The 25007-nt window shown below is 41.0% G+C and overlaps 1 protein-coding gene across 1 annotated transcript in view; it reads right to left on the reverse strand.

The window, feature by feature from the left end:
• Positions 1-13854: 13854 nt before the first annotated feature.
• The window catches only part of LOC115186517 (zinc finger protein 436-like), a 37236-nt gene continuing 26083 nt past the window's right edge, over positions 13855-25007 (reverse strand). The window contains exon 2 of the mRNA XM_029746136.1: positions 13855-14390. Within this exon, the coding sequence (XP_029601996.1) occupies positions 13855-14390 (536 nt within the window). The remainder of the gene's footprint in view (positions 14391-25007) is intronic.

The following is a 25007-nucleotide window of genomic DNA, read 5'->3' on the forward strand; positions in this document are numbered from 1 at the left end:
TCTTAAGATAGTCTTGTCAAATGTTGTACAACTTCATGGGTACTCTCTGGTCATCCCTTTTTACCTCAAATAAACAGTGGATTTCTGCTGTTGTGGGCATTTAACCATCTGTATGACTTTGTTGTTCACACAGGAGAGAGACGGGACTACCGTGGATCCTCTGGGGAGCCTCAACAACCTCATGATGCTGAAGAGGCAGCGAAGAGTCTCTCCAGATCAGAACACCTCAAGAAACACCTGCAGAGACCCACAGGGAAGATAATTCACCTCTCTGACTGTGGGAAGAGATTCACCTCATCAGGCATTAAAATTCATCAGAGAACACACACAGGAGAGAAATCTTACAGCTGTGATCAATGTGGGAAGAGTTTTACTACATCTGGCCAGCTGACTATACACCAGAGAAAACACACAGGAGAGACACCTTATAGCTGTGATCAATGTGGGAAAAGTTTTGGTAAATCTAACCATCTTATTGTACACCAAAGAACACACACAGGAGAGAAACCTTATAGCTGTGATCAATGTGGGAAGAGATACTCTAGTAAAATACCTCTGATTAAACATCAGAAAATACATGAAGGAGTTGTTTCATGATTTCAATGAATTAATGTCACAATGTAGCATGTTTTAACATTGTAGAAGGAGTATATTAATGATGTCACAATGTAGAACCCTAAGCGTTTGTCCCCTGTTCTATTGATTTCAACATGATATGGATATTAGACTCAGGGGGAAAATCCAGGCTCTGAAATGGAAGAGTTACTATTTTTATGATTTAACAAAAAGTGACTAACAAAAAAAGACTTGTGTTACACTTACCACGTTGGTGACCCACAGATGTCCAATATATGTTCGGTTGTAGTTGAAAGTGAAAGTTGAGAAGATGTCTTTTCTGGTCATTTTGTCAATGACTTGAAAACAACTTAATTTCAAGGTACTTGCAGCCTATACACATGGACGCAGTATAATAAATTGGTCTATAATCAATTTTATTAACAATCCTACTTCACTCCAGTATTTCTTTGCAACATTCAAATGCTAATTGTCTTTATTCCACTACTGAAGAAGCATGACTCAAATCACCTCATATTTCAAACATCCAGCCTGACAAGAGATACGTTTTATTATTTCATGCCTCACCCTTAAGTTAATTATTGCCAATACATATTAACAAAGGGGTATACATTTGGTTTGATATTTAATATTTACAATTCATGTAACATTTAGTAATCAGAATTATTTATGCAACCAACTGACAATTTTTGGGTACAATTATATTGACATTGTTGCCCTGCTTTTAAAATATCAGGGTTCATTCTCAGATGTGCCAAACCAAATGTACGAGAGCATGACATTGGGGACTGGGCCCCGATCCAACAACATGCCTATCGAGATATTGCAGGAGTTTGCTCTTGAAATCAGACATGACTTATACAATTTCATTTGAGTTTCGTTTGGGCTCGTTCCAAGGGGACGAGAGTTCTAGAAGCTAGTGAGTTTTAGGAAGACGAGAGTTCTAGAAGCTAGTGAGTTTTAGGAAGACGAGAGTTCTAGAAGCTAGTGAGTTTTAGGATTCTATAGAAGAAAAAGGAGAAAAATTATATGATTGTATATTATTATTTAGAAGTACGTGTTTTTTGTTGTTTTTAATTGTTGACAGCCAGTAGACACCATGTTTATATTGGTGAAGGTGAATCATTGTAGTTGATTATAATGTGAAATGGAAGTTGTTTTCTGTTGGTGGTGAGCAAACTTGTCCAACAAAAATATAGGATATATTTGTTGTCTTGAAGGGGAAGGTGTTACAGGCTTTGGTTTTTCCATTTATGTTTTGAGGTTGGACTTTAGCACGTCTAGCTCGTTAGCACGTCTAGCTCGTTAGCACGTCTAGCTCGTTAGCACGTCTAGCTCGTTAGCACGTCTAGCTCGTTAGCACGTCTAGCTCATTAGCACGTCTAGCTCGTTAGCACGTCTAGCCCGTCAGCACGTCTAGCTCGTTAGCACGTAGGACGCACTGATTGGTGTCACCTCGTTAGTCAGTATGTGTTACACCTGTGCTGGCTTGTCCATCTCGTTAGTGGGAAGGTGTTTCACCTGAGCTGGTCCAGGTTCTATTTAAGAGTGTCTGGCCCAGTGCTCCAGTTGTCTTGATACATGTGGAGAGTCAACACCTTTAGTTGCTCCACCTTTTTGGTTTGTTTCCTGTCTTTAAGTTTGGTGTGGGTTTTTCTTTTGTTTGTCTCTTCTTGGGCAGATTTAGTGGGTCTCATGGTGGGTGTCTTTTAGGTCCCAGTTGTTGTTACTAGTCAACTTTCAGTGGACACCCCCATAGTGTCTTTCAGAGCCCCTCCTAAAACCCCACCTGTTTAGTTGTGGTTGCTGTCAATGACTCTTTGTTAGTTCCTCTTCTGTTTAAGGGACATTTCTGGTTTTCCTGCTGGGGAATGTAACAACAAACAATGTAGTAAAACAAGCTTATATTTTGGGTTGGATATTGCATCCAATTCGTAGTATTTTAATCGATGGCATTTCCATAGGATGCTCATTAGTCTTTCAGTTGTTAACCTTCTGTTTTTTATCCACTTATGTTTGTTGTGGTAAATAATTGTTATTTTCGTTTTTTCCTGTGAATCCATTGCATTGCATCCATGTCTGAAATCTGCTGTATAAATAAAGCTTGTTTTGGTTTGAACATATTGTAAAACAAATTAACCCAATCAACATACTCTTGCTAAATCAATGAACAAATAAATGAAAAATAATATAAATTCAGTGTGTCTTCCTCTGTGTCATAATAGTGCTGGTATTTAGTTTAGTATCACTTTTCAACCAACCCAGTTCATTTGTTGAAAATGAAATATGTTGAAATCAACAATAGGTAAAAGGATTCAAATACTGAAAACTAAAACAAACAAATGGATCAAACAGATCAACAAATTTACCCAATGACTGACCAATCAACAAATTCTTGGTCCATCTTAGTATGAAAACAGTATCAATCCCACTTTTCCAGCCTGCTGAAGGCGTGGTGGAGTGGTAAACACCACCCCCGGCTCTACTAGGGGCTTGAGGTGGTCTCCCACAGCTCTGCTTATGTCATGTTCTGTGGCCTTGCTGTTCCATTTCTTGACTGCAACACAGAAATAAACACATTTAGTAATATTATATAAAACACTCAGGGCCGGTTTCACAGACAAGGCTTAAGCTTAGTCCCAGACTAAAATGCTTGTTTGAGCTGTCTTAAGTTGCTTTGAGTTATGTTAAAATAGTGGTAGGTTTAGCCTGTTCTGGACTAATCAAAGCCGATTGCAAGAGGGAGGATTAGAGCTACTCCAGGACTAAATGGAAGATTAAATGAATCTTTCAAAGAGGCAGGTTTAACTTCTGCTTAGTGCTGTTTGTGAGGGAGCCTGGACTATGTGGAATGTCTAAATGAAGACCAACATGCACTACAGAGGCCAGACCAGTACTTGTGGATAGGAGTAATCCATTACATTACTTTCAGACCGCTTTCGTCTGTACAAAGAAAATTAATTGGCGATAATATCTCTGCTTGAGCCTAGACTTTCCTCTCTGTCTCAAAGAGGAAGGCCTTCACCCAATTCTCTCCAAGTTCTGATCACTGAGGTTTTTGGCATCTGGAATCTTTCATTGTGACACTGGTGATTTGTGTGGTGCCAGTGAAGCAACTGTGTGTTTTAATAGTTCACAAAGTCTGCAGTAGGAGTCTTTACATCTAGTTTCCTGATGCTGCTGGTCAAGCCAAATATAAAGTCTGCAGGAGGAGTCTTTACATCTAGTTTCCTGATGCTGCTGGTCAAGCCAACTATAAAGTCTGCAGGAGGAGTCTTTACATCTAGTTTCCTGATGCTGCTGGTCAAGCCAACTATAAAGTCTGCAGGAGGAGTCATTACATCTAGTTTCCTGATGCTGCTGGTCAAGCCAACTATAAAGTCTGCAGGAGGAGTCTTTACATCTAGTTTCCTGATGCTGCTGGTCAAGCCAACTATAAAGTCTGCAGGAGGAGTCTTTACATCTAGTTTCCTGATGCTGCTGGTCAAGCCAACTATAAAGTCTGCAGGAGGAGTCTTTACATCTAGTTTCCTGATGCTGCTGGCCAAGCCAACTATAAAGTCTGCAGGAGGAGTCTTTACATCTAGTTTCCTGATGCTGCTGGTCAAGCCAACTATAAAGTCTGCAGGAGGAGTCTTTACATCTAGTTTCCTGATGCTGCTGGTCAAGCCAACTATAAAGTGCAATTCTCTGAATATGGGCAGTTCCCAGGAGTGATTGGCTGGTTAGATGGATGTCATGTTCCCATCAAGTGTCCATCAACTCCTGATGCTGAGGAGTACCGTAACCATAACAACTGGTTTACCATCAACTCCTGATGCTGAGGAGTACCGTAACCAAAACAACTGGTTTACCATCAACTCCTGATGCTGAGGAGTACCGTAACCATAACAACTGGTTTCACATCAACTCCTGATGCTGAGGAGTATCGTAACCATAACAACTGGTTTACCATCAACTCCTGATGCTGAGGAGTACCGTAACCAAAACAACTGGTTTATCATCAACTCCTGATGCTGAGGAGTACCGTAACCATAACAACTGGTTTCCCATCAACTCCTGATGCTGAGGAGTATCGTAACCATAACAACTGGTTCTCCATCAATGTTCAGGGTGGATGCTAATCCTCATTTAGAGTTCTCAAACATTGTTGCCTGTTGGAAAGGTGCAACTCACCATTGAAGGATTTCCCTCAACTCTTCATTGGTCTCAGTTTCAGAGAGGACAACATAGTGGACTACTAGAGTAACTTTTTATTCACTCCAGACATAAATCCCACAACAGCTGAGCAGCAAAGATACAACAGACCTCATATCCACACGAGAGGGATGGTCCAGCGTATGTTTGGAGAATGGAAAAATCGATTCCAGTGTTTTCGCAATACACTTGGTTTCAAGCCAAGAAGTTGCTGCAAGGTGATCATTGCTACAGCTGTGCTGCACAACTACCTGAAGCAGCATGACTGTCATGATCCTCCCATGATCAGCATCAAGCAGATGTTCCCATGACTGTCCTGATCTTCCCATGATCAGCATCAAGCAGATGTTCCCATGGCTGTCCTGATCCTCCCATGATCAGCATCAAGCAGATGTACCCATGACTTTCCTGATCTTCCCATGATCAGCATCAAGCAGATGTTCCCATGACTGTCCTGATCCTCCCATGATCAGCATCAAGCAGATGTTCCCATGACTGTCCTGATCCTCCCATGATCAGCATCAAGCAGATGTTCCCATGACTGTCCTGATCCTCCCATGATCAGCATCAAGCAGATGTTCCCATGACTGTCCTGATCCTCCCATGATCAGCATCAAGCAGATGTTCCCATGACTGAGGCAGATGTGATTGAGGCAGATGTGTCCATGACTGAGGCAGATGTGATTGAGGCAGATGTGTCCATGACTGAGGCAGATGTGATTGAGGCAGATGTGTCCATGACTGAGGCAGATGTGATTGAGGCAGATGTGTCCATGACTGAGGCATATGTGATTGAGGCAGATGTGTCCATGACTGAGGCAGATGTGATTGAGGCAGATGTGTCCATGACTGAGGCAGATGTGATTGAGGCAGATGTGTCCTTGACTGAGGCAGATGTTCCCATGACTGAGGCAGATGTGATTGAGGCAGATGTGTCCTTGACTGAGGCAGATGTTCCCATGACTGAGGCAGATGTGATTGAGGCAGATGTGTCCTTGACTGAGGCAGATGTTCCCATGACTGAGGCAGATGTGATTGAGGCAGATGTGTCCATGACTGAGGCAGATGTGATTGAGGCAGATGTGTCCTTGACTGAGGCAGATGTTCCCATGACTGAGGCAGATGTGATTGAGGCAGATGTGTCCTTGACTGAGGCAGATGTTCCCATGACTGAGGCAGATGTGATTGAGGCAGATGTGTCCTTGACTGAGGCAGATGTTCCCATGACTGAGGCAGATGTGACTGAGGCAGATGTGTCCGTGACTGAGGCAGATGTGATTGAGGCAGATGTGTCCATGACTGAGGCAGATGTGATTGAGGCAGATGTGTCCATGACTGAGGCAGATGTGATTGAGGCAGATGTGTCCATGACTGAGGCAGATGTGATTGAGGCAGATGTGTCCTTGACTGAGGTAGATGTTCCCACGACTGAGGCAGATGTGATTGAGTCAGATGTGTCCTTGACTGAGGCAGATGTTCCCATGACTGAGGCAGATGTGATTGAGGCAGATGTGTCCTTGACTGAGGCAGATGTTCCCATGACTGAGGCAGATGTGACTGAGGCAGATGTGTCCATGACTGAGGCAGATGTGATTGAGGCAGATGTGTCCATGACTGAGGCAGATGTGATTGAGGCAGATGTGTCCTTGACTGAGGCAGATGTTCCCATGACTGAGGCAGATGTGATTGAGGCAGATGTGTCCTTGACTGAGGCAGATGTTCCCATGACTGAGGCAGATGTGACTGAGGCAGATGTGTCCATGACTGAGGCAGATGTGATTGAGGCAGATGTGTCCTTGACTGAGGCAGATGTTCCCATGACTGAGGCAGATGTGATTGAGGCAGATGTGTCCTTGACTGAGGCAGATGTTCCCATGACTGAGGCAGATGTGACTGAGGCAGATGTGTCCATGACTGAGGCAGATGTGATTGAGGCAGATGTGTCCTTGACTGAGGCAGATGTTCCCATGACTGAGGCAGATGTGATTGAGGCAGATGTGTCCATGACTGATGCAGATGTGATTGAGGCAGATGTGTCCTTGACTGAGGCAGATGTTCCCATGACTGAGGCAGATGTGATTGAGGCAGATGTGTACTTGACTGAGGCAGATGTTCCCATGACTGAGGCAGATGTGATTGAGGCAGATGTGTCCTTGACTGAGGCAGATGTTCCCATGACTGAGGCAGATGTGATTTAGGCAGATGTGTCCTTGACTGAGGCAGATGTTCCCATGACTGAGGCAGATGTGATTGAGGCAGATGTGTCCATGACTGAGGCAGATGTGATTGAGGCAGATGTGTCCTTGACTGAGGCAGATGTTCCCATGACTGAGGCAGATGTGATTGAGGCAGATGTGTCCTTGACTGAGGCAGATGTTCCCATGACTGAGGCAGATGTGACTGAGGCAGATGTGTCCATGACTGAGGCAGATGTTCCCATGACTGAGGCAGATGTTCCCATGACTGAGGCAGATGTGACTGAGGCAGATGTGTCCATGACTGAGGCAGATGTTCCCATGACTGAGGCAGATGTGACTGAGGCAGATGTGTCCATGACTGAGGCAGATGTGTCCATGACTGAGGCAGATGTTCCCATGACTGAGGCAGATGTGATTGAGGCAGATGTGTCCATGACTGAGGCAGATGTTCCCATGACTGAGGCAGATGTGACTGAGGCAGATGTGTCCATGACTGAGGCAGATGTGTCCATGACTGAGGCAGATGTTCCCATGACTGAGGCAGATGTGATTGAGGCAGATGTGTCCATGACTGAGGCAGATGTTCCCATGACTGAGGCAGATGTGATTGAGGCAGATGTGTCCATGACTGAGGCACGCAATGACCAACGAGGACTTGCACAGTTGCTTCACATTGCAGCATTTCAACTAGATGAGATGCATTTAAATATGGAATGTATTCATTATGGATTATTTTTGCTTTGATAATGTGTGTTCTGTACAAAATTCAAATAGTGTGCAGCAAAATGAAATGAGTGACTAAACCAAGGCTGGTTTAAAATGTAGTTTGTGGTGATTAAAATACTCTCTCATGAATATCCAAATGCCAAAACATGTATAGTTTTACATATCATATTGTTCACCATGGCTGGTCATCACTATTGGCTCATTACTGTCTCTTTTTAGGATCATACCTCTCTCTTCCAACTTCATATCCAATTCAACCTGGACAATTCTCATCTCATGTTCTTCCTTCAGATATTTCATTTTATGCTCATGAAATTCTCTGGTTAACGTTTCATGCATGGTCATCTTCTTTGTTCTCTGCTGAAAGGTGGTGGCAGCATCTTCTCTCAGGGATGTTATAGCAGATGTGGAGGGTTCACACTCACTGTGTACTGGCTCTTCCAACCTGTTCACATTCCACCCTCACTGTGTACTGGCTCTTCCAACCTGTTCACATTACACCCTCACTGTGTACTGGCTCTTCCAATCTGTTCACATTACACACTCACTGTGTACTGGCTCTTCCAACCTGTTCACATTCCACCCTCACTGTGTACTGGCTCTTCCAACCTGTTCATATTCCACCCTCACTGTGTACTGGCTCTTCCAACCTGTTCACATTCCACCCTCACTGTGTACTGGCTCTTCCAACCTGTTCACATTCCACCCTCACTGTGTACTGGCTCTTCCAACCTGTTCACATTCCACCCTCACTGTGTACTGGCTCTTCCAACCTGTTCACATTACACCCTCACTGTGTGCTGGCTCTTCAAACCTGTTCACATTACACCCTCACTGTGTACTGGCTCTTCCAACCTGTTCATATTACACCCTCACTGTGTACTGGCTCTTCCAACCTGTTCACATTCCACCCTCACTGTGTGCTGGCTCTTCAAACCTGTTGGTCATCATCTGGTATACCGTCCAGAGGTAGGTCATCATCTGGTATACCATCCAGAGGTTGGTCATCGTCTGGTATACCATCCAGAGGTTGGTCATCATCTGGTATACCATCCAGAGGTTGGTCATCATCTGGTATACCATCCAGAGGTTGGTCATCGTCTGGTATACCATCCAGAGGTTGGTCATCATCTGGTATACCATCCAGAGGTTGGTCATCGTCTGGTATACCATCCAGAGGTTGGTCATCATCTGGTATACCATCCAGAGGTTGGTCATCGTCTGGTATACCATCCAGAGGTTGGTCATCATCTGGTATACCATCCAGAGGTTGCTGCTGCTCTATTTTTCCTGACAGGAAGTCACTCAGTTCATCAGTGTTGTCTTGTTTTGGTGGTCCACCACCAGTAGTAAATCTCTCTCTTCTGATCTCTGCTTTCTCTCTTTTTAAAGTCAGTTTAAGGTTCTTCCACAGAGTCTATAAAAGGCAGACATCATTTAATAATAAAAGTGATGTCACAAAAATATGAATATGAGAAATGTGAAATACTGATAATAATGCAGATATCTCACCTCTAGTTGTTGTTTCTTCTTGTAATCCTGATAATAATGCAGATATCTCACCTCTAGTTGTTGTTTCTTCTTGTAATCCTGATAATAATGCAGATATCTCACCTCTAGTTGTTGTTTCTTCTTGTAATCCTGATAATAATGCAGATATCTCACCTCTAGTTGTTGTTTCTTCCTGTAATCCTGATAATAATGCAGATATCTCACCTCTAGTTGTTGTTTCTTCTTGTAATCCTGATAATAATGCAGATATCTCACCTCTAGTTGTTGTTTCTTCTTGTAATCCTGATAATAATGCAGATATCTCACCTCTAGTTGTTGTACTCTTCTTGTGGTTACATTTCCATTGAATTCACAGCAAATTGCAGCCCAACCCGCTTGTTCTACTGCTCAGTAGCAGCAGTGTGGTTTTTACCTTCAATAACTGGATGGTTTGACAACGTTTGTTTTGGAGCGTTTTTTCATGCACACTAAATTATTTTTGCCTCTGCCATTGTTTCGTCTCAAGATTCACACCAGTATTGGTGTTTTCTATTCCGGGTTTTAATGAGCACCACTAGACCAACAGCATGTGTTCATACTGAACCTAATCAGGATTAACCCAGGTGTTCATACTGAACCTAATCAGGATTAACCCAGGTGTTCATACTGAACCTAATCAGGATTAACCCAGGTGTTCATACTGAACCTAATCAGCATTAATCCAGGTGTTCATACTGAACCTAATCAGGATTAACCCAGGTTTTCATACTGAACCTAATCAGGATTAACCCAGGTGTTCATACTGAACCTAATCAGGATTAACCCAGGTGTTCATACTGAACCTAATCAGGATTAACCCAGGTGTTCATACTGAACCTAATCAGGATTAACCCAGGTGTTCATACTGAACCTAGTCAGGATTAACCCAGGTGTTCATACTGAACCTAGTCAGGATTAACCCAGGTGTTCATACTGAACCTAGTCAGGATTAACCCAGTTGTTCATACTGAACCTAATCAGGATTAACCCAGGTGTTCATACTGAACCTAAATCAGGCTTAACCCAGGTGTTCATACTGAACCTAATCAGGATTAACCCAGGTGTTCATACTGAACCTAATCAGGCTTAACCCAGGTGTTAATACTGAACCTAATCAGGCTTAACCCAGGTGTTCATACTGAACCTAATCAGGATTAACCCAGGTGGTCATACTGAACCTAATCAGGATTAACCCAGGTGTTCATACTGAACCTAATCAGGATTAACCCAGGTGTTCATACTGAACCTAATCAGGATTAACCCAGGTGTTCATACTGAACCTAATCAGGATTAACCCAGGTGTTCATACTGAACCTAGTCAGGATTAACCCAGGTGTTCATACTGAACCTAATCAGGATTAACCCAGGTGTTCATACTGAACCTAATCAGGATTAACCCAGGTGTTCATACTGAACCTAATCAGGATTAACCCAGGTGTTCATACTGAACCTAATCAGGATTAACCCAGGTGTTCATACTGAAACTAATCAGGCTTAACCCAGGTGTTCACACTGAACCTAATCAGGCTTAACCCAGGTGTTCATACTGAACCTAATCAGGATTAACCCAGGTGTTCATACTGAAACTAATCAGGATTAACCCAGGTGTTCATACTGAACCTAATCAGGATTAACCCAGGTGTTCATACTGAACCTAATCAGGATTAACCCAGGTGTTCATACTGAACCTAATTAGGATTAACCCATGTGTTCATGCTGAACCTAATCAGGATTAACCCAGGTGTTCATACTGAACCTAATCAGGATTAACCCAGGTGTTCATACTGAACCTAATCAGGATTAACCCAGGTGTTCATACTGAACCTAATCAGGATTAACCCAGGTGTTCATACTGAACCTAATCAGGATTAACCCAGGTGTTCATACTGAACCTAATCAGGATTAACCCAGGTGTTCATACTGAACCTAATCAGGATTAACCCAGGTGTTCATACTGAACCTAATCAGGATTAACCCAGGTGTTCATACTGAACCTAGTCAGGATTAACCCAGGTGTTCATACTGCACCTAATCAGGCTTAACCCAGGTGTTCATACTGAACCTAATCAGGATTAACCCAGGTGTTCATACTGAACCTAATCAGGATTAACCCAGGTGTTCATACTGAACCTAATCAGGTTTAACCCAGGTGTTCATACTGAACCTAATCAGGATTAACCCAGGTGTTCATACTGAACCTAATCAGGATTAACCCAGGTGTTCATACTGAACCTAATCAGGATTAACCCAGGTGTTCATACTGAACCTAATCAGGATTAACCCAGGTGTTCATACTGAACCTAATCAGGCTTAACCCAGGTGTTCATACTGAACCTAATCAGGATTAACCCAGGTGTTCATACTGAACCTAATCAGGATTAACCCAGGTGTTCATACTGAACCTAATCAGGATTAACCCAGGTGTTCATACTGAACCTAGTCAGGATTAACCCAGGTGTTCATACTGAACCTAGTCAGGATTAACCCAGGTGTTCATACTGAACCTAATCAGGATTAACCCAGGTGTTCATACTGAACCTAGTCAGGATTAACCCAGGTGTTCATATTGAACCTAATCAGGATTAACCCAGGTGTTCATACTGAACCTAATCAGGATTAACCCAGGTGTTCTCATTTAGGCTTACTTACCTGACTCCAGGACTCCAGTCTCCGACTAACTAAGCCAAATTTAAGCCAAGTTCAGGAAAGCTACTTAATTGTCCTAGTTTATCAAGTCCTGGCTTAATCTAAGCCCTGCAGGGTCTGAATGAAACGTCTGATTTTGATGTATTGTTGATTTTAAAATGTTTCAGTTTCAACAAATGCACTGGGTTGGTTGAAAAGTGATACTGTTTTGACATAGTGGAAGATACACTGAATTGATACTGTTTTTCCTACTAAGATGGACTAAAATATGTGTTCATTGGTTATGCAAGAGGGCGGCAGGTAGCCTAGTGGTTAGAGCTGACAAGGTAAAAATATGTTGTCCTGCCCCTGAACAAGGCAGTTAACCCACTGTTCCCTGGTAGGCTGTCATTGTAAATAAGAATTTGTTCTTAACTGACTTGCCTAGTTAAATAAAGGTTAAATAAAATACAAATACAAATTAAGTCTGTTGACTGTCAGTCATGAGGTTCATTTGTTTTGCAATATGTTCAAATCAAATCAAGCTTTATTTATACAGCACATTTCAGACATGGATGCAACACAATGACTTCACAGGAAAAAACGAATAAAAAACTATGAAAATAAACAGAAATATTTACTACAGAACAAACATAAGAGGATAAAAACTGAAGATCAACAACAGAAAGACTAATGAGCATCCTAAGGAAAATCCATTGATTTAAAATATTAACAATTGGATGCAATATTCAACCATGACGAGATGGACAAGCCAGCACAGGTGTAACACATACTGACTAACGAGGTGACACCAATCAGTGCGTCCTACGTGTTAACGGGCTAGACGTGCTAACGAGCTAGACGTGCTGACGAGCTAGACGTGCTAACGAGCTAGACGTATTTTTTCCCCACTAGCTTCTAGAACTCTTGTCTTCCTAAAACTCACTAGCTTCAAGAACTTTCGTCTTCCTAAAACTCACTAGCTTCCGGAACGCGCCCAAACAAAACTCATCTCCAATACAGGAAAAAGGTGCAGTCAAAAATAAATTGTGATCCATGGCAACGCACTGGCTAAACACAAAACACTAAACTTTTTGACTGCCCACCCTTGAGACAATCAGAAACCAACTTGATAGGCATGTTGTTGGATCGGGGCCCAGTCCCCAATGTCATGCTCTAGTACATTTGGGTTGGCACATCTGGGAATGAATCCTGATATTCTAAAAGCAGGGCAACAATGTCAATATAATTGTACATAAAAATTGTCAGTTGGTTACATAAATAATTATCATTACTAAATGTTACATGAAATGTAAATATGAAATAGCCCCAGTGTCAAAACACAGTTTTAAGTGTCCAAATCAATAACCAATATGCAGAAACAGTTTGGGATAAATTAAAAACCTAAACATAAAATGTGCTATGTACACAAACATCTGCCACAATAATCATATTACTTGTATTTTTTTAAACAAGCTCCTTATAAACTGCACAAGCACCAAAACTGTTGTTTTGACAAGTAGCAATAAATCACTGATATCGATTAGGGGGGAAATCAGGTTGTACGTGCTGTTGAAACTAACACAACAACAAAAAAAACACATGGAAAAGGGAGATATCTTTTACCTCACTGGTTAGAGGAAAACCTGAAGAAGACAGCTAGCTACATTTTGAAGTGTTACATTTTGATTTTGCCAACGTGGTAAGTCTTACACAACACTTTTTGTTAAATCTCATAAATAGTAACTCTTCCATTTCAGAGCCTGGATTTTCCCCCTGAGGCTAATATCCATATCATGTTGAAATCAATAGAACAGGGGACAAACGTTTAGGGTTCTACATTGTGACATCATTAAAATACTCCTACTACAATGTTAAAACATTCTACATTGTGACATCATTAAATACTCCTTCTACAATGTTAAAAATTCTACATTGTGACATCATTAATATACTGCTACTACAATGTTAAAACATTCTACATTGTGACATATCATTGATTTCATGAAACAACTCCTTCATGTGTTTTCTGATGTTTGATCAGAAATCTTTTATCGGAGAATCTCTTGTCACATTGATCACAGCTATAAGATTTCTCTCCAGTGTGTGTTCTCAGATGTACTATCAGGCTGTTTGGCTGAGTAAAACTCTTCCCACATTGATCACAACTATAAGATTTCTCTCCTGTGTGTGTTCTCTGGTGTGTCTTCAGACAGCCAGATGTAACAAAACTCTTCCCACATTGAGTACAGCTATATGGCTTCTCTCCTGTGTGTGTTCTCTGGTGCACTATCAGGCTGCTTGACTGAGTGAAACTCTTCCCACACTGATTACAGCTATACAACTTCTCTCCTGTGTGTGTTCTCCGGTGTACTATCAGGCTGCTTGACTGAATAAAACTCTTCCCACATTGATTACAGCTATATGGTTTCTCTCCTGTGTGTATTCTCTGGTGTGATTTCAGGTTGCTTGGCTGAGTAAAACTTTTCCCACATTGATCACAGCCATAAGGTTTCTCTCCAGTGTGAATTCTCTGATGTATTGTAAGGTCTACTGAAGAGGTGAATCTCTTCCCACAGTCAGAGCAGCAGTGCGGTTTCTCTCCAGTGTGTATTCTCAGGTGTACTTTCAGTGAATTTGATCTTAAGTAACTCTTCCCACACTCAAAACAGTGGTGAGGTTTCTTTCCTGTGTGTTCTTGCTGGTGTTTCTTGAGATGTTCTGATCTGGAGAGACTTTTCTCTGCCTCGTCAGCATCATGATGTTGTTGAGGCTCCCCAGAGGACCCACAATAGTCACGTCTCTCTCCTGTGTGAACGACAAAGTCAGAGAGATGGTTAAAGTCCCACAACAGCAGAAATCCACTGTTTATTTGAGGTAAAAGGTGATGCCCAGAGCGTACCCATGAAGTTGTACAACAATTGACGTCTGTTAAATGATTTGACAATTAAGACAGTCAAGTGAGCAACAATCATATTTTGTCTTGTTTTCACATTAGTAGTAACATCAATGATTGTAGGCTACAAATAATTTATTAAAGTTTTTGAAACCCTAAGCAGTGTGCCAGATGACTTTTGGTCTCCAAAATAGGCCCCTTTCTGTGTTTGCTAAAATTGCGTCACGAAGGCAAAGCACACACAATTTGGTTGAAGAAACACCTCCCTGCTAATGAGGAAACCACTAGTTATGGATGTAGTATATCTGGTAATGAGGAAAGCACTAGTTATGGATGTAGTATATCTGGTAATGAGGAAAGCACTAGTTATGGATGTAGTATATCTGGTAATGAGGAAACCACTAGTTATGGATGTAGTATATCTGGTAATGAGGAAACCACTAGTTATGGATGTAGTATATCTGGTAATGAGGAAACCACTAGTTATGGATGTAGTATATCTGGTAATGAGGAAACCACTAGTTATGGATGTAGTATATCTGGTAATGAGGAAACCACTAGTTATGGATGTAGTATATCTGCCTGGAGCATGATATCAACATTATAGTTTTAACCATGTTGAGGCTATACAGTGTTGATTTACATTGTTTCTAAACATTGGAGTAAAAAAAGCTTACTTGGGGTTCTGATGGGGTACAACAGTTGAACTAAGCTCATGAGGCATGTGTTATATTCTTCAAGAATCAATGGCTATAAATTAATAATTTAAAGTCCAAATATGGATGTAGCAAATGCAGATTTCAACAACTGCAGAGTTTGTGCCTCTGTTTTTAAGACAGTACTTACTAGTGTTAATCAGGGAACGGTTTCTCAAAACCATCTTATGGCTAAGTTCATCGTTAGAACCATTGGACGCCTTAAGATGTGTTTGGGAAACCGAGCCCAGATATCCAGTTTCCTCCTCTTCCCTTTTCGACGTGACAGTCATCTCCCCCTCCTCCTCTTTCACTCCAAAAACAGCATCCTCCTCTTTCTCAGCCTCCTCTTCTTTCACAGTAACATCCTCCTCTTTCACTCTGAACGCGTCTTCTTCCTCTTTCACTGAAACGTCTTTCTCTTCTTCTTTCACTGTAATAACCTCACCCTCTACTTGTTTTTGTATTGTAACATCTTTCTCTTCCTCCTCCTCTTTCACTAGAGTTTCTTTCTCCGTCCAGCAGACATCTTCTTTAGCAGGAGGAGAGTAGCTTAGTGAACTCATGGTCGGAGATGTTAGCTAGCTAGCATTAGCGACTAGCCTAGTTCTAAGCTAACTTAGCAAACCGGCTAGCTGACAAACAACGTAAATATATAATTAAATAGGTCAACAAGTACATACAACAGAAGTGTGTTTAATACACAGCGACTAATATACACCAAACCAGTGTAAAGAGCGTGAATGTTGTAGCTATGTTTGCTAGAAAGCTACCGAGGTGTCTGACTAGCTGTTGTTGTTGAAGGAGCGTCCCGTCCACTAGATTATACGTCACACTGGCAGCATCGCCTGAACCTAAACGACGCACATCGCCATCTGCTGACTGGAGGGGGCAACGCAGTTGAGGAACCAAACGTTTATTTTTCATTTATTTCAGAAAAGGTTTTATATTATATTAAGTCGTTCAAAGAGAAGCATGTGTTGATTGATTTGTGTTTAATAAGTGAGAATTGAAAACAAACTTTACACCCACTACATATTTGCGTTGAACCATACTTCTGACATGGATCATTTTGACCCCAGAGGCATATCTTTTATCATAGCCAAAATGTGGTTTATTCAATTCTTCAAAATTTTCATGACTTTGTCAATCAACTTGTTCTTAAGAAATCTATATCATGGTTTAGTGTTTCTGTATCAATATGGACTTTTAACAAATTCAAATCCTTTGGAGTCATTTTGACTCCAGCCAAAAGCATCTTTGATAAATAGGATGTTTTTTTCAAATCAAAATCACATTTTATTGGTCACATACACGTGTTTAGCAGATGTTATTGTGGGTGTAGTGAAATGCTTGTGTTTCTAGCTCCGACAGTGCAGTAATATCTAATAAGTAATATCTAACAAATTCACGACATATACCCAATACACACAAATCTAAGTATTTGAATCTAGGTTTCTCTGTAGACATGATCCATCCCACCAGAGGGCGGAGGGGCTCCTGTAACAGTGGTTTTAACCAGATAGACACCTGCAGACACACATTATAGTGCCTCCCATGTACTCTCCTAAGATTGGACTCTTCTATACCACGTATCACATGACTGTGTAGAAAACTGCAAGGGGTATACAGTGCATTCATTAAGTATTCAGACCCCTTCACTTTTTAAACATTTAGTTACATTACAGCCTTATTCTAAAGTTGAATAATTTTATAATTGAATAATCAATACCCCATAATGACATCACAATAACCCATAATGAGAAAACAAAATCATTTTTTAAAAACATTTTTCCAAATGTATTTACTTAAGTATTCAGACCCTTTGCTATGAGACTCGAAATTGAGCTCAGATGCATCCTGATTCAATTGATCTTCCTTGAAATGTTTCTACAACTTGATTGGAGTCCACTTGTGGTAAAATCAATTGATTAGACATGATTAGGAAAGGCACACAACTGTCTATATAAGGTCCCACAGTTTACAGTGCATGACAGAACAAAAACCGAGCCATGAGGTCAAAGGAATTGTCCATATTGCTCTGAGACAGGATTGTGTTGAGGCACAGATCTGGGGAAGGGTACCAAAAAATGTCTTCAGCATTGAAGGTCCCCAAGAACACAGTGGCCTCCATCATTATTATATGGAAGAAGTCTGGAACCACCAAGACTCTTTGTAGAGCTGGCCACCCGGCCAAACTGAGATATCGGGGGAGAAGGGCCTTGGTCAGGGAGGTGAACAAGAACCCGATGTTCACTCTGACAGAGCTCCAGAGTTCCTCTGTGGAGATGGGAGAACCTTCCAGAAGGACAACCATCTCTGCAGCACTCCAGCAATCAGGCCTTAATGTAGCAATGACTAAATTGTCAACATTTATTTCAATGGACAATTCAGTGAACTGTTCTGTGAAAGGTGTTGGCTAGAGATGACATGCAGGAGCTTGCAGGGATTTGTAGTATTGCATGTCGTCTACTTTGATGCTAATTAGCTTTTTCGAATCCGAGAGTAAAGAGACACAAATATATTGATACAAGTATTTGTATTGATTATGGATCCCCATTAGTTCCTGCCAAGGCAGCAGCTACTCTTTCTGGGGTTTATTATGGATCCCCATTAGTTCCTGTCAAGTAAGAAGTAAGGTTAGGGAGTGTGCCAGCCTGCCTGAACCACCCCTTTCAAGCAAAAGGTATAAATAATGGGTTATGAATTAACAGGTATAAATGATGGGTTATGAATTAACAGGTATAAATGATGGGTTATGAATTAACAGGTATAAATGATGGGTTATGAATTAACAGGTATAAATGATGGGTTATAAATTAATACATCCCCTCCAGGCATTTCAATACATTCAGGACTTCTTATAGTGAGCATAACATGACAATACATAACATCTAAGTAGCTGATTATGATTATGGACTAACAGTTTGAAGGACACAACTCATGTTATTCTGGTTAAACAGTGGGAGACTAGTTGATTAAGGAGTGGGGATATTTTTACAATTAAGAACTAATATGTCATGTTTTACTCGTACCTCAGCCAGCATTGTGAATGGTTAGGAAATAATATGTCATGTTTTACTTGTACCCCAGCCAGCATTGTGAATGGTTAGGAAATAATATGTCATGTTTTACTCGTACCTCAGCCAGCATTGTGACTGGTGTCTGATGCAGTGACATACTAGACCATGGCAGTAAATCTAATACTTAGGTGTTTTTAGTGATGTATGAAAGGTCTGGGGTGGTTCTGTGGTTATAAGTTACTGACCTTGGAATACATTTCTGGCCATGCTGAATCAAACCCAATGTCCATCTGGTACACTGGCAGGGTCTGAATCAAACCCAATGTCCACCTGGTACACTGGCAGGGTCTGAATCAAACCCAATGTCCACCTGGTACACTGGCAGGGTCTGAATCAAACCCAATGTTAAGGGGAGGGAAGATTGGTCAAGAGGGTGATGATTATTGTTGTTCTACTGCCTGATTGTTATGCAACAACACTGTTTACAAAAGCTTTGTTAAAGAACAAGTTGTTGTTTGTGTCGCACTGCTTTGCTTTATCTTGGCCAGGTCGCAGATGTAAATGAGAACTTGTTCTCAACTGGCCACCTGGTTAGATAAAGGTGAATTTGTTAAAAAATATATATATATATTTTATACAACATTAACAATGTCTACACTGTATTTCTGATCAATTTTATTATTATTTTAATGGATGAAAAATGTGCTTTCTTTAAAAAACTAAGGACATTTCTAAGTGATCCCAAACTTTTGAACAGTAGTATATATCTACATGATGTATTGTTACACCATGTAGGAGCAGTATAGACCTAGTCTGTTCATTATATACATCTACATGATGTGTTATTACACCATGTAGGAGCAGTATGGACCTAGTCTGTTCATTATATACATCTACATGATGTATTGTTACACCATGTAGGAGCAGTATAGACCTAATCTGTTCATTATATACATCTACATTATATATTGTTACACCATGTTGGATCAGTATAGACCTAGTCTGTTCATTATATACATCTACATGATGTATTGTTACACCATGTAGGAGCAGTATAGACCTAGTCTGTTCATTATATACATCTACATGATGTATTGTTACACCATGTAGGAGCAGTATAGACCTAGTCTGCTCATTATATACATCTACATTATGTATTGTTACACCATGTAGTATAGTTACACCATGTAGGAGCAGTATAGACCTAGTCTGTTCATTATAGACATCTATATGATGTATTGTGTCACCAAAATAAAGGGAAATTATATCATTTTATACTAATACAATTGCTCAGAGAAAGAGATTTAGTTTAACATGTAATTCTCAAAATGTAGGGGTCTGAATTATTGCCACCCATGTTTTTAATTCTCCAGCACTCTCTCTCCCCTTGGGAGGATAATGACACTGAAATGTTTTATGAGATTAGAGAACACATACAGAATCTCTCCAGGTCCTTGATTGATTTAGTCTGCGCTTATGTACTGCCCTGTTCAATTCAAACCACAGGTTTTTAATGGAGTTCAAGTCCGAAGTCTGAGAAAGCCATTGAAAATGTTGTTTTTGTGCCCAATTAACCATTTCTTCATGGATGTTGATGTGTCTTGCTGGAAGATCCACTTATGGCCAAGTTTCAGCCTCCTAGCAGAGAGGTAACCAGGTTTTGGGCTAAAATATCCTGGTAAAGTTAATTTATTTATTTCATACAGTAATTTTTGCTCATCTTTATCAAGGGTATCAATAACTAGGTGCTTATTTTGATATATAGTTATTTGACTGAATCAGAAATACAGATGTGAAGTAGAGGTTAAGTTTGTTTTAAATTTTCATAAAAAATCTGAACTAATCAAACAACACTTGTTGCTCTTTGTACGTGTTGATATAATATTAATATTTAATAGAGAGAAAAAAACGTTTCCCTAAACTGCTTTATAATATTATAATTCAATTAAGAAGAAAAAAGTTGTCCCTCCTCAACTGCGTTTCCTCCCTCCAGACAGCAGATGGCGATATGTGTCTTTCAGGCGATGTTTCTAGTGTGACGTATAATCTAGTGGACGGAACGCTTCTTCAACAACTGCAGCCACCTCGGTAGCTCGCTAGCCGACAAAGTCGCACCATTCAAGTTCTTTAGACAATTTCGTGGTTTATTTGCCACTATGATTTAAACATACTTATGTGTAAACAACTAGCTACCCCATTTAATTCCATATTTACGTTGTAAGTCAACTATCTGGCTGGTTAAGTTAGCACTAGCCTAGCTAGCTAACATCCCCGACCATGCGCTCACTAAGCTACTCTCCTCCTGCTAAAGAAGAGGTTTGCTGGACGGAGAAAGAAGCTCTGGGGCATTGTCGTGAAAGAGGAAGAGGAGGATGTCACATTACAAAGACAAGTAGAAGGTGAGTCTGTTACCGTGAAAGAAGAAGAGAAAGACGTTACAGTGACAGACGAGGAAGACGCCTTCAGAGTGAAAGAGGAGGAGGAAGATGCAGTTTTTGGAGTGGAGGATGAAGTGAAAGAAGATGAAGACGTTTTTGGAATGAAGGATGAAGAGGGGGAGATTACTGTCACATTAGAGGAGGACGAAGAAGAGAAGACTGGAGAACTGATTAACACCAGTAAATACAGTGAGTACTATCTTATAAAACAGGGACATTGATCTGATTAACACTAGTAAATACAGTGAGTACTATCTTATAAAATAGGGACATTGATCTGATTAACACCAGTAAATACAGTGAGTACTATCTAATAAAACAGGGACATTGATCTGATTAACACCAGTAAATACAGTGAGTACTATCTAATAAAACAGGGACATTGATCTTTTATTTAATTTTTTCTTTATTTCACCTTTATTTAACCAGGTAGGCAAGTTGAGAACAAGTTGTCATTTACAATTGCGACCTGGCCAAGATAAAGCAAAGCAGTTCGACAACATACAACAACACAGAGTTACACATGGAGTAAACAAACATACAGTCAATAATACAGTAGAAAAATAAGTCTATATATAATATACAATATAGCAAGTAAAACACTGGAATGGTAGATTTGAAGTAGACGAAAGTGCAAAGTAGAAATGGAAATAATGGGGTGCAAAGGAGCTAAATAAATAAATACAGTAGGGGAAGAGGTAGTTGTTTGGGCTAAATTATAGATGGGCTATGTACAGGTGCAGTGATCTGTGAGCTGCTCTGACAGCTGCTGCTTAAAGCTAGTGAGGGAGATAAGTGTTTCCAGTTTCAGAGATTTTTGTAGTTCGTTCCAGTCATTGGCAGCAGAGAACTGGAAGAAGAGGCGGCCGAAGGAGGAATTGGCTTTGGGGATGACCAGAGATATACCTGCTGGAGCGCGTGCTACAGATGGGTGCTGCTATGGTGACCAGCGAGCTGAGATAAGGGGGGACTTTACCTAGCAGGGTCTTGTAGATGACCTGGAGCCAGTGGGTTTGGCGACGAGTATGAAGCGAGGGCCAGCCAACGAGAGTGTACAGGTCACAGTGGTGGGTGGTATATGGGGCATTGGTTCTCCCTTTAAGAGTGTGCTCCTAATCTCAGCTCGTTACCTGTAGAAAAGACACTGGGAGCCAGAAATCTTTCTGATTGAGAGGGGGTCAAATACTTAAAATGCAAATCAATTTATAACATTTCTGACATGAGTTTTTCTGGATGTTTTTGTTGTTATTCTGTCTCTCACTGTTCAAATAAACCTACCATTAAAATTATAGACTGATCCTTTCTTTGTCAGTGGGCAAATGTACAAAATCAGCAGGGGATCAAATACTTTTTTCCCCCACTGTATATGGGGCTTTGGTGACAAAACGGATGGCACTGTGATAGTCTGCAATTTATTGAGTAGGGTATTGGAGGCTATTTTGTAAATGACATCGCCGAAGTCGAGGACCGGTAGGATGGTCAGTTTTATGAGGGTATGTTTGGCAGCATGAGTGAAAGATGCTTTGTTGCGAAATAGGAAGCCAGTTCTAGATTTAACTTTGGATTGGAGATGTTTGACAGTCTAACCAGACACCTAGGTATTGTAGTTGTCCACATATTCTAAGTCAGAACCGTCCAGAGTAGTGATGCTGGACGGGAGGGCAGGTGCAGGCAGCGATCGGTTGAAGAGCATGCATTTAGTTTTACTTGTATTTAAGAGCAGTTGGTGGCCACGGAAGGAGAGTTGTATGGCATTGAAGCTCGTCTGGAGGGTTGTTAACACAGTGTCCAAAGAAGGGCCAGAAGTATACAGAATGGTGTCGTCTGCGTAGAGGTGGATCAGAGATTCACCAGCAGCAAGAGCGACATCATTTATGTATACAGAGAAGAGAGTCGGCCCAAGAATTGAACCCTATGGCACCCCCATAGAGACTGCCAGAGGTCGGGACAACAGGCCCTCCGATTTGACACACTGAACTCTATCAGAGAAGTAGTTGGTGAACCAGGCGAGGCAATCATTTGAGAAACCAAGGCTATTGAGTCTGCCGATGAGGATGTGGTGATTGACAGAGTCGAAAGCCTTGGCCAGGTCAATGAATACGGCTGCACAGTATTGTTTCTTATCGATGGCGGTTAAGATATCGTTTAGGACCTTGAGCGTGGCTGAGGTGCACTTGCTGTTTGAGGTGAAGAAACATTTGCTTTGAGAACCTCCACAACTCATTAGTGGTGGTGCATTAAGACAATCAGAAATACTATCAGACATCCCCAAATGGGCACATTTAATAGGCCTACATTTGCACATAGGCAAGGTAGACTAGTCCTACTTCTATATGGGTAATTAGGTGTGCTTCCTTACTCAACATTGACAGGAGTGTTTCAAACAAAATAAAATGAATAAATTGACAAAACTGACACGTCTTGAAGAAGTCAGGTCTGGGTGGTCTGCCAGGGGCCGTTTCATTTAGTGTCCGTTTGGGTCAGTTGGGGAATGATTGTATTACCCCATAGTATGTTGTACCGAAGTTGACCGACTGAAAGGAATGACTATTGTTGGATTCTAAACTTTGAACATATTAAAGACATGATAGATCAGACACAGAGTATATAAAGGAGTGAGATCTGTAGAAAGACAGAGTGGCTGTGGAATGTGCTGGGTGGACGGGAGGAGATCACAGGATTGCTGTGGATTAGGCGAAGGAGGGGTTGAGGTCAAGGAGGTCAGGTCAGATCCCCTGAAGGGAGTAATAAGAGTTTAGTATCCTGTTACCCTCTTTCTGTTGAACCAGAAGATGTAAGGATTGGAGAGAAGGAGGAGTGTCCAAAGTGGGGTATATATACTTGTGATGGTGAGAACATGTTTTTGTCTGAATTCTTCCCAAACGACCATTTGGGAAGAATTAAACTTGGTTAAGCTTCTCTAGTGTCCGTGAGTTATTTAGTCTGAAAGATTAGAACCTAACACTATAATTACTGTTCCCTGAAGGAGGGAAACGAGGTGCAACACCTGTTTGACCCCACCCCTTCCTGGGTCGGTGAAGAGCGGTATTAAATTTAAGGAATAAATCCGAGCCTCGCGCTCATCACCTGTGGAAGGCGGGGCTTCCGGCGAGGATTTAATAGTATGTTGTACATAGTTTCCCTCCTTCAGGGAACAGTAGTTATAGTCATAACATGTGGATTTAATAGTATGTTGTACCTAGTTTCCCTCCTTCAGGGAACAGTATTTATAGTCATAACATGTGGATTTAATAGTATGTTGTACCCAGTTTCCCTCCTTCAGGGAACAGTAGTTATAGTCATAACGTTACGCTTGTCATATGATGAACTTCAACTTAAATACGTGATCTTGCTGTTGGACAGTTTTTTTGTATTCTGAAATGCACTCAACTATGTATAATTTAGTGGCTCCTTATGTTACACTGGAAAAACAGTTTTCGTGGGCACAGAAATACTAAACTCAGTTAAAAACCATTGGATTTAGCAAACTCTGAAATTATTTAGTATTTCTGTGCCCACGAAAACTGTTTTTCCAGCGTAACATTTCAGAGTTATAAAATCTAAATCCAATGGTTTTTAACTGAGTCATCTTGTAATCCAAGATGGCGTAGCAGTAAGACGTGTTTGTTGTTGTAAATGTTTTTTAGTCTTTTTTTGTATACAGTTGAAGTCGGAAGTTTACATACTCTTATGTTGGCGTCATTAAAACTAGTTTTTCAACCACTCCACAAATTTCTTGTTAACAAACTATAGTTTTGGCAAGTCGGTTAGGACATCTACTTTGTGCATGACACAAGTACTTTTTCCAACAATTGTTTAGAGAGATTATTTCACTTATAATTCGCTGTATCACAATTCCAGTGGGTCATTAGTTTACATACACAAAGTTGACTGTGTCTTTAAACAGCTTGGAAAATTCCAGAAAATGTCATCATGGCTTTAGAAGCTTCTGATAGGCTGATTGACATCATTTGAGTCAATTGGAGGTGTACCTGTGGATGTATTTGAAGGCCTACCTTCAAACTCAGTGCCTCTGCTTGACATCATGGGAAAATCAAAAGAAATCAGCCAAGACGTCAGAAAAAAATTGTAGACCTCCACAA

Source organism: Salmo trutta, unplaced genomic scaffold (assembly GCF_901001165.1).
Source record: "Salmo trutta unplaced genomic scaffold, fSalTru1.1, whole genome shotgun sequence".
Lineage (NCBI taxonomy): Eukaryota > Metazoa > Chordata > Actinopteri > Salmoniformes > Salmonidae > Salmo > Salmo trutta.